Consider the following 11,717-nt stretch of genomic DNA (forward strand, 5'->3'; position numbering starts at 1 on the left):
TGGGGAGTCCTCCTCATAAAATATTCACCCAGGCCGATTCCTTCAAGAGTTTTCCCTGCACTTTCTTCAAGTATTTTTATAGTTTCATGTCTTATGTTTAAATCTTTAATCCAGTGAGAGTCTATCTTAGTTAATGGTGAAAAGTGTGGGTCCAGTTTCAATCTTCTACAGGTTGCCAGCCAGTTTACCCAGCACCATTTGTTAAATAGGGAATCATTTCCCCACTGAATGTTTTTAATTGGCTTGTCAAAGATCAAATAACGGTAAGTAGCTGGATCCATCTCTTGGTTCTCTATTCTGTTCCAGACATCTACTTCTCTGCTTTTGTGCCAGTACCATGCTGTTTTGATCACTATGGATTTATAGTACAGTCTCAGGTCTGGTAGCATGATTCCTCCTGCTTTGTTTTTATTGCTCAGTAATGTTTTGGCTATTCGAGGTTTTTTCTGATTCCATATAAAATGAAGTGTTTTTTCAAGATCTTTAAAGTATGACAATGGAGCTTTAATAGAAATTGCATTGAAGTTATATATTGCTTTGGGCAGTATGGCCATTTTAACAATGTTGATTCTTCCCAGCCATGAGCATGGTATGTTTTTTCATCTGTTAACGTCTTCGGCTATTTCTTTTCTTAGAGTTTCATAGTTCTCTTTGTAGAGATCTTTCACGTCCTTTGTTAGGTACACTCCCAAATATTTCATCTTCTTTGGCACTACTGTGAAAGGAATAGAGTCCTTGACTGTTTGTTCGGCTTGGTTATTCTTGGTATATATAAAGGCTACAGATTTATTGGTGTTGATTTTGTAGCCTGAGACATTGCTATATTCCTTGATCACTTCTAAGAGTTTTGTAGTAGAATCCCTAGTGTTTTCCAGATATACGATCATATCATCTGCGAAGAGTGAAAGTTTGATCTCTTCTGACCCTATGTGGATCCCCTTGATTGCCTTTTCTTCCCTAATTGCAATGGCTAAAACTTCCATTACAATGTTAAAGAGCAATGGAGACAATGGGCAACCTTGCCTGGTTCCTGATCTGAGTGGAAATGATTTCAGTTGAACTCCATTCAATACGATATTGGCTGTGGGTTTGGTGTAGATGGCCTCTATTAGTTTAAGAAATGTCCCTTCTATACCAATTTTCTTAAGTGTTCTGATCATGAAGGGATGCTGGATATTATCAAAAGCTTTTTCGGTATCAATTGAAAGAATCATATGGTCTTTATTTTTAAGTTTGTTTATGTGTTGAATTACATTTATAGATTTATGTATATTGAACCAGCCTTGAGACCCAGGAAAAGTCCGACTTGGTCATGGTGTATAATTTTTTTGATGTGTTGTTGGATTCTGTTTGTTAGGATCTTATTGAGTATTTTAGCATCTATATTCATTAGTGATATTGGTCTATATTTTTCTTCTCTTGTTGGGTGTTTCCCTGGTTTGGGGATCAAGGTGATGTTTGCTTCATAGAATGTGCTGGGTAATATTCCTTCTTTTTCTATATTTTGGAAGAGGTTTAGTAGTATGGGTACTAGTTCTTTTTTAAATGTTTGGTAGAATTCTGACGTAAAGCCATCTGGTCCCAGGCTTTTCTTTTTAGGGAGATTTTGTATAGTTGATGCTATTTCAGAACTTGATATAGGACTGTTCAACATTTCCACTTCGTTCTGGCTAAGTCTTGGTAAGTGGTGTGCTTCCAGGTATTGGTCGATTTCTTTCAGATTTTCATATTTGTGAGAGTAGAGTTTCTTGTAGTATTCTTTAAGGATTTTTTGAATTTCTGAGGGGTCTGTTGTTATTTCATCATTACCATTTCTGATTGATGAAATTAGAGATTTTACTCTTTTTTTCCTGGTTAGGTTGGCCAAAGGTTTATCTATGTTATTGATCTTTTCAAAAAACCAGCTTTTGGATTTATTGATCTGTTGTATAGTTCTTTTGTTTTCAATTTCATTTAATTCTGCTCTGATTTTGGTTATTTCTTTTCTTCTGCTGCGTTTGGGGTTGAAGTGTTCTTCTTTCTCCAGTTGCTTGAGATGTTCCATTAAGTTATTGACTTCCTCTCTTTCCGTTTTCTTGAAGAAGGCTTGCATTGCTATAAATTTCCCTCTTAGGACTGCCTTTGCAGTATCCCAGAGGTTCTGATAGTTCATGTCTTGATTGTTTTTTTTTTTTCATGTCTTGATTGTTGTTTTGTTCCAAAAATATGGTGATTTCCTTCTTAATCTCATCTATAACCCATGTATCCTTCAGCATAAGGTTGTTTAGCTTCCATGTTTTTGTATGGGTATGCAGGAAATTACTCTTTAAGGTCTTCCTTCCTGCCTGTGTCTTTTCCTAAGGGTGGGAGGAAAATGAGAAAGAGCAGACCCAGAAAAGCAAACAGGGGAAGTCCCAAGGAGACCAACACCATTATCTCTGGGTGTGTCTGTGCGGATATTTCTGGGTAAGATCAACACTTGAATTGGTAAACTCAGCAAAGTAGACTGCCTTCCTTAGTGTGGGTGGGCATCATCTCATCTGTTGAGGACTTGAATAGCACAAAAGGTGGAGGAAGGTTGAATTTGCTCCCTTTTCTTCCTGTCTGCTTGCTTGAGTTTGGACATCAGTCTTCTTTTGAGCTCAGACTGAGGTTTACACCATCAACTCCCCTGATTCTCAGGCCTTTGGACATGGGCCAGTATTATACCACAAGTTTTCAGATGGCAGGTTGTGGTACTTCTCAGCCTCTATTATCATGAGAGCCAATTCCTCATAATACATCTCCTTTTAAAATATTTATCTCTATCATCTACCTATCTAATCTATAATCTTCTCTTGGTTCTGTTTCTCTGGAGAATGCTAACTGATATAAATTTAACCACACACAAAAACTCTACTAATTTATAGCTCTACCTCTCACTTTGTTACTTGATAGCACAAATTCCATTTTTATAATAATACTCTTTGCTGATTAACAGATTTATAACGACTTAGTATGTGTATGTCTTTTGAATTCTGTAAAAATTAAAAGGGGAGTTACAAATCAAAATTTTAATATGTTTTTTGTATTTATCCGTATATTTATTTATTAGGTAACTTTATATTTATAAATGGCTTAGAGTTTCTGTCTAGTGTGTTTTCACTTCAACTTAAAGAGCTCATATTAGCTTTTCTTGTTGCAAAATTCTATGGTAATGAACTCCCTCAGTTTTTGTTTAGGAATCTGTTGATTTTTCCATTTCAAAAGACAGTTTTGTCATATAAAAATTTGCTGTTTGATAGTTTCTTTCTTTCTTTCTTTCTTTCTTTCTTTCTTTCTTTCTTTCTTTCTTTCTTTCTTTCTTTCTTTCTTTCTTTCTTTGCACTTTAAATATATCACCTCCTTCCTTGTGGCTAGGAAATCTACTTATTGAGGCTTTCTTGCATAGGATGAGTCACTTTTCTCTTGATGCTTTCAAGGTACTCTGTATTTGGCTTTTGACGATTTGATTATGATGTGTTTCAATGTGGTTCTATTTGTTTATCCCACTTAGTGTACACTGAGCTTCTTGGATTTGTATAATATATTCATACCTTTCTTCTAATTTGAGAAGTTTTCAGCCATTACTTCTGTGAATAATCTCTCTGGCCCTTTCTCTCTTTCTCCTTCTGCAATTCTTATAATGCATATATTGACTTATTTCATGGTACCCCTTAGTCTCTCTGGCTCTGTTCATTTTTCTTCATTCTTTTTTTTCTTTTTGCTCCTCAAACTCAATAATTTCAAATGATTTGTCTTCATGTTTGTTGATTTCTTCTTCTGCCTGTTTGAGTCCACTGTCAAATCTCTCTAGTGAATATTTCAATTTAGTTATTGTATGTTTTGCCTCTAGACACATACAGTGTTTTTCCTGTATTCAATACCCATTTGTTATGGACTAATTTTTTATGTCCTCCCCAAATTGACATGTTGATTCCCTAACCTCCAGTGTGACAGAATTTGGGAATGGGACCTGTGGAAGGTAATTAGTGTTAGATTAGACAATGAGGTGGTGCTCTCATGATGGGATTAGCACCCTGATGAGAAGAAACACCACAGAGCTGCTCTCTCTTCAAGGCCTCCACCCCCATCTGCCCTGTGAAGATATAGCAGTAAGGTGGCCACCTACAAACCAGGAAGGGAGTCCTCACTACAAACTGACCATGCAGGTACCTTGATATTAGACTTCTAGCCTCTGGAATAATGAGGAGATAAATTTCTGTTTATTAAGCATCAGTCTATGGTATTTTGTTAGAGTGGCCTGCACAGGTTAAGATACTATTTATTGAATGCTTTCTATATGCCCAGCACTAGGGTTGATGCTGAGAATGAAAGAAAACTAAGACATAGTCTTGGATCTTAAGAATCACAGAGTCTAGTTTGGGCAACTGAAATGTAAACTAATAACAGCCCTCCTCAGATGTGTCTCTCCCAGGTGAGAGCTGGCTCCTTTCTTGAGGAAAGTTTTCCTAAAGTTTACATCAACAACATGGGTGCACATTATAATTGGGAGCACATTTTATACAGCAAAATACAGTACAGTATTAATCAGCATCATGATTGCTAATATTTTTTAAGCACATACCATATACCCTGCACTATTTTAAGGTCTCTATGTTAAATTCATCTTATTCTATTAGGCACATACTAATAAGATTTCTATTTTATTGATGAAGAACCTGGATCACAAGGACTTTAAATAAGTTGCTCCAGTTCATGGTATGATGATTTAAAGCAGCAGTTCTCACCCTGTGGGTTGCAACCAATGAAAATACATCCTGCGTATCATATATTTACATTATGATTCATAACAGTAGCAAAACTACAGTTATGAAAGCAATGAAAATAATTTTATGGTTGGGGGGTCACCACAACATGAGGAACTATATTAAAGGCATTTAGGAAGATTGAGAACCACTGATTTAAATTTTCATGCAAAATTTTTGGAAACTCCTCTCTTCAAAAAGTGAGTAAACTTTCCCTATTCCCTTAATTTGAATCAGACTTAGAGACTCAATTCTAATGAACGAAGTGGGGTGAAAGTGCTACCATGTGCTTCCTAGGAGGGTAAAAGACATTGCCCCGCTCCTGGTTTTCTCTTGGATTGCACTCTCCTGAGGAAGTCAGGCATTACATGGCAAGTGCTCTCAGTGTCACAGGGCTCTGAGGGGCCGTGCAGAGGCCCACAGCGAAGGACCAATGGCCAGACCAACATACCGGCTGTTGTGAGTGAGCCTCACCAGCAATGGGGCCTCCTGACTCAGTTGAGACTTCAGGTGACAATCACCACCTGATAGACCTGAGCCAGAACTGACCTCAGGTTTAACCCTCTTTTATTTTGTATTACTTTTAGGTTGGGTGGGAAAATATAAATAATTCTTTTCTCAGATAGGATCACTTCTGCAAGTGGTTATTTGCTGTTGGATGTTGATTGGGACATTGGTATTGCCTAAGTCACAGAAGGTCGACTCTCTGCTGCCATCTTGTAGATACAATGAACGTTAATGCCCTGGGATTTGCACAGGGTGGAGGTTCAGTAAACGGTAGTTCTTATTTCTCTCCCACATATGCAGTTAGGAGCATATAAGCCTTGCCCCCAAATGTAGTAGTTGTCAATAAGTAACCATCACTTCCATCACTGAATATAACACCACTGGGCTGCAGCAAACCTACATTCCTTGCTACCCACTTTTGTATCAAGGTAACTGGAAAATCTACTCAGAGATTCAGAAGATAGTTTGTGAGTAATTTCCTAATAACTTAGGACCACAGGAGACAGATGGCCTTAAAGATATTGCAGCCAAGAAGAGGTAATGTGATCCTGGAATTCCATCACTAATCCTCTCCGCAGGTAAGACATCACAGTCCCTCTGTCCCCACTCCCATGTGCTCTCCACACAGCAATCTTGTTATCCACTGCTTAAAATCCAGAACAAATTTCCAGTTTTCTACCAGGTAATGTCAAACTTTCCAGTTTCTGTCCTGTCTACCTCATCTCCCAACAATTCTCATAATTTTCAACTTAGAAATACTAGACTTTATGTAGTTTCCTGAGTAACCATCCGTCCAGCTCTACACTCCTTTTAACCTTGTTAACTCTTATAGGATTCAGCCTAGAGGTCATCTCATTGGGGGTATCACCCTCCCTGCCAATGACCACTTCCCTGCCCTTTCTATTCACTGCTGGGGTGGACCCCCATCCTTCACACTCTGGTACGACTCTGAAGACGGCTCTCTGTGTGAGGTATGCTGTGTTGACATTATCTCTCCCAGTCCATTGTAAGCTCCTTGACACCAACTGCAGGATCATATTTAACTTGTATCTCCACTGTCTGGCAAACAGTAGGTGCTTACTACATGAGATAATGGAAAGTACACAGCACAACACCTGACAGAGTAAGTGTTCACTTCATGCCTTTGTTGCTGCTGCCGTTGTTAATTTGGTCAAAACAAATGGTCACTTCTTACCTATCCATGAGTCAAAATTGGTGGAGTTTTTTGTTTGTTTTTTGTTTTCTTCCCAGCAACAACTAAAGAAAGAAGAGCTGGTTGAACAGAAAAAAATAGGAAAGACACATAGAAATCAATGAAGAATCCGAAGACAGTAAATCAATAAAATATCAAAAGACAGTAAAGATAAGCAATTAAATAAGTGAAATCAAGTGAGACCAATGAGAAAATTAAACGAAGCAAGAGGAATTTGACAAATTTTCCTAGCAGCTAAGAGTCTCCATCAGGAAAGTAGCTTTGACAGAAGTGATAAATTCCTTACAATATGAGTCATGAAATACTAGACTAGATAAACCGCTCGAAGGTATATAGCAGTAGACATCAGGGTACTGGCAAACTGGATCATCTTTCATCTTCAATTTCTCTGATTCATTCATAAAATATTTACAGTAGGGCTGACAAACACTTGTGACATCTTTTCTTATGTGCTCTCTCCCTTTCATTTTCTCAAGGGAAAAGTGTACAGTATTAATATTTAGTTAACATTACCAGGCCAGGGGACCGTGCAGATCAGAGGGGCTAATATCTAACACTAACAGTGGAGGATATAGAGGCAGCCATCTCACTGGAAACTTTTTTGATACAACATGATTATTTTGATTAAGTCTATATTGGAAATAAAAAAAAATCTTGGAGCAGATTTCTTCTGGGTATTTGTTGGATTATTCCTTCAATAAAGCTGGTGATTACATTTCCTTTTATTTTAATAACAACCACACATAACATACAAGTTGTACTTTTTTTGTCTTGTCCCCTTCCACTGCCTCCTCCTCCCTCCTTTGCCCTGTTTTTCATCTAATAATTCCTAGAAGCAAAGCCAAACATTAGAAGAGCTGATATCACTATTCTCTTGCAGTTCTTTTCTTTAGCTTGGTAAATGTAGTCATATTTTCCCAGCTTTTTGTTGATCAGAATTTTGCCTAAGAAAATCCTTGTGAAGTATCTCTGAAAGAATTCTTTTAGAAAACTTCCAGCTTTCACTTTAGTTGGATTCTAGATGACTTTTTTCTTTTTGGTATTGTATTAACATGTAATACTATAGTATTACATTAAAAAAGGTAATACATTAAAAAGAGGTGGGGGGAAGCAGCAGAAAGAGGTGATGCTCTTATAGCTCCTCCCAAGGCCACCCCTTTCCCAGGCTCCCAGGCCAGGAAGGGGTCAGGGGCCAGTAAAGGACCTCCATCCTTGAATGGGGCCATTGTGTGTGGGCAGGGTGTTTGTCGTCCTAAGGCATGGAGTCAGGCAGAAGTTCTCCTCCTACATGGTGGCCCCCAAAGGTGATTGCTGGTCAGGGAGCCAGATGCACACATAAGATATGACCTGTGTTTTTATGGGGCCCCCTGCCCTGCGAGTGGCAGTGAGGCATGCTGAGGACAGGGCTGCAGTCCCAGTTTTGCCGCAGCTGTATGACCTCAGACAAGTCCCCTCTTTGGGTGTATGACTTTGAGCAAGTCCCTCTTTGGGCATCTGTCTTCTGCTCTGTAACATCAGGAGGCTGCACTAGATGATCTCTCAGAGTCTTCCATGTTCTGTGGGGTAAGACTCCCTTCCCCACTCCAGCACACCCTCAGACTGGGATGATGATACTAAAAAGGCGTTCTTAAGGCAGGAAGAAGGTGGTCTCAGCCCCTAGGTGGAGGCCAGAGTGGGCTGCAAAATGCTTGTGGGTGGGCAAGTGGGCGGGCAGTCAGGCAGACAAGGTGCTATGGGAACGAGGAGAGGGTGGCCTGGGCAGGGAAGAGGGCGCCCGAGCCCAGTCCACCCAATCTCTCAGCTACATTCCTTGTCCTGTTAGAATCAGGGAAAACACATCCAGTGTGTCTTGGGGTAGGAAAATGGCTTTTTCAAAAAATAGTTTCCTATAAAGCATCAAAAAAACAAAACAAAACAAAAACTAGGTAATGTAATACTATAGTATTGCATTAAAACAAAACAAAACAAAAACTAGGCTATTAGGGATTTGTGAGCCACTCGGGCAAGACCATAGACTGAAAAGTGAATGGGGGCAGGGAGCTTCCTGTACAGCCCCTTGTTTTAGTGACAGGAAACCAAATTTCAGGATACACAGTAAGGTCACAAGTCTAATAAAAGTCAAATGTGGACTGGATCCCAGATGTCCTTGTTCTTCATCTAGAACTTTTCTTATTATATCAGGCACTTACCTGGTGGATGGAGACAATTAGTTGCTATTATATATTTTTTTCTCCAGTCTAATTCTAGCAACATAACTATCATCAAAATAGCAACAGCCAACGCCCAGTGAATGCTTACTGTGTGTCCTATGCTGTTCCACACTTTTATGTGCCTTAACCTACTTCAGTCACAACATCATAATCCCCACCTTACCCATGAGAAAACTGAGACACACAGGCTATCTTACTTTCCAAGAGTAATCTACCTTAGGCAACAGAAGACAGAGAGAGGATGGCACAGCAAGGCCTGGCTCCAGCACAGATGCACCCATTATATCTGGCAGCCTAGCAGCAAAAGTACTACTGCCTCTGAGGCTTGGAAAGCAATGGAAATGCCTATCCCTTGCTTGAATGTTCATATTTCAGTGATTTCTAATGTCACTGTTGTAGCTTTGCATTTTTGTAGCCCCTCTTTCACATAACCATTAATAAACATGCAACCTCACTCCCTTAGAATTCTCTGAACATAATCACATTAATCTTGCAATGGTGTGAAAATATGAACTCAGTGATTTTTTTTCTATCTTTGTAACCTTCCTACATGTAAAATTATTAAGAATTCTTTCCCAAACCACTGATCGAAGTAAACATAATTATAAACAAAAAGATTTATGAAAAGACCAGTATAACAATTTCTAGAAGGGAAGAGAAATTATTTAATGTATATATTCTATTGTAAACATCAGGAAAAATTGGCCTAAGAATTTATAGAAATTTGTTTAGAATATTTAACTAAAATATAATCCATAGAATATAACTTTGCATCAGACGTCCTCAAAATATACTTCAACCGCAAAGTTCGGCTGGTAAACACTCCATGTTCTTGGTTTGTGTGGGTTATCCAGTTGCTCTCTTGGTAGATAAAGCCTATGGATAGAAAAAAGAAATTACACATTCTATTTTAGGCTAACTGAAAAGCCATACAGTGGGACACCCTTGTTACAGCTTTAAAAAAAGGACTTGTTCGCCATGACCAGAGAGCCGCAGCCCCATTTTTTTGGTGTCCCAGTTGGCGCCTTCCACCTTTCTGGTGAGATGCACAGTATCTTATGGTCAGTAACACATGTTATGGATTCTTTTAACATTGTCTTTTATGAAATTAAGGACATTTTGGTTTAATAAAATATCTAAATTTCTATATGTGACAGAAGTCATTCAGAAAGTAGATGTGTATTAAAACCCAGGAATAAAATACTGTATCACTTTTAAATGATGGAAGTTGGCAGTTTTGGTTAAACAACAATCTCATGACTAACAAATACAGTTTTACCAAGTAGAATATAAATTTAGAAACTCATATAAAAATGATCTAACTTGTTGCTTCCCCAATAGGAACATGTTTTTTTCTTTTTGAGATAGAATCTCACTATGTCACCCTGGTTAAACACCATGGCGTCACAGCTCACAGCAACCCCCAACTCTTGGGCTTAAGCGATTCTCTTGTCTCAGCCTCCCAGGTAGCTGGGACTATAGGTGCTGCCACAACGCCCAACTATTTTTTGGTTGCAGTTGTTTAGCTGACCCAGGCTGGGTTCGAATCTGCCACCCTCAGTGTATGTGGCACCGGCTGGTGCTATAACTACCATGCTGCAGGCGCTGAGCCAGGGACATGGTGTTTTATTTTTTTGTTTGCTTTGAGACAGAATCTCACTCTTGCCCAGGCTAGAGCACAGTGACCTCATCATAGCTCACTGCATCCTCAAATTCCTTGGATCAAGTGATCTTTCTGCCTCAGCCTCCCAAAGTTGTGGGATTAAAGGGGTGAGCCTCTACATCCATAATCATGACCATAGAATTTTAAAGGAAAAAAAAAAAGTATACTTTAGTAAGGACCACTTTTAAAGTGCAGCAACAAATCTACTCTCACTCTGGATTTGCTGAGCTTTGCTCATGTTATAAGTCAAAGTTTATTGTTACATGCATCCAGGAACAAAATTAGTCAAAATTTGTCATGAAATACAAAAGTTACTCTATAAAAGTCCATTAAGTGTATGTGATTTTCATGTAGGGAGCCCAGATGTAATTTACTGTTGCCTCAATTGATGCAGGAGGTTATTAAATCAAAATCAGACTTGAAGAAAATAACCAGGTTTGGATGTAACAACAACCATTAATTCATGCCACATACAATCACAGCCACTTCTTCAAGTAAATAATTTTTAAACTTTAATTTTTTTTCCTTTTGCATCAGATTGTGTGGTGATGCCAAAAATCTCAATTTTCACCATCACAGTACAAATGCTCTTTAAAGTAGAGAACTTGCAGACTTAGGAATGAGTTTCCAGATGTGGCAGAAGGTCCTTTGGAAAGAACTCTTCAAATACAATTGATAATTAGTTTTTGTTTGTTCGTTTTAGAGAGAGGGTCTTGCGCTTCTACCCAGATCACTGGCACAGTCATGCAACCTCCAACAGCTGGGCTCAGGCAATCTTCCCACCTCAGCCTCCTGAGTAGTTGGGACTACAGGCACACACCATCATGCTTAGCCAAGTTTTTTACATTTTGTACAAATAGGGTCTTACTATATTGTCATCTCGAACTCCTAGCCTCAAGCAGTCCTCTTACTTCAGCCTCCAAAAGTGCTAAGAATATAGGCAGGAGCCACTGCTCCTAGTGAGTACTTAAAAAAAAAAAAGGTTTCATAATATAATTATTAGAAAATCATGTTTAAGTGGGAGACCATCACTTAATGATTTTTTCTGCAGTCATCCTTAATGCCTAGTGTGTCTTGTAACTTCTGCCTCAGATGAGCTTTTAAGAAAGCTGAAGTCTCCCTAGATCCTGCCTTACTTCAGCATAGAGTTTGGTGGTGGTCAGTCATCAGTAACTCAACACCTACTGGGGGCTTGCCACATTCAAGGTACTAAGCAGACTCATATTAAACTTTCATGGGAAGAATTTATCACACTTGAGATCTGATTATTATACATATGTGTGTGTGTGCGTATGTATGTATGTGTGTATATATATATTTATTAACATACATAAACATATATGTTTAATATTATATAT

General features: G+C 38.6%; 1 protein-coding gene across 1 annotated transcript in view; it reads right to left on the reverse strand.

Moving 5' to 3' along the window:
• Positions 1-9,469: 9,469 nt before the first annotated feature.
• The window catches only part of LOC128566490 (phosphatidylinositol 3,4,5-trisphosphate 3-phosphatase TPTE2-like), a 99,627-nt gene continuing 97,379 nt past the window's right edge, over positions 9,470-11,717 (reverse strand). Inside the window, exon 21 of the mRNA XM_053563332.1 lies at positions 9,470-9,572. Within this exon, the coding sequence (XP_053419307.1) occupies positions 9,470-9,572 (103 nt within the window). The remainder of the gene's footprint in view (positions 9,573-11,717) is intronic.

Source organism: Nycticebus coucang, chromosome 15 (genome assembly GCF_027406575.1).
Source record: "Nycticebus coucang isolate mNycCou1 chromosome 15, mNycCou1.pri, whole genome shotgun sequence".
Classification (NCBI taxonomy): Eukaryota; Metazoa; Chordata; class Mammalia; order Primates; family Lorisidae; genus Nycticebus; species Nycticebus coucang.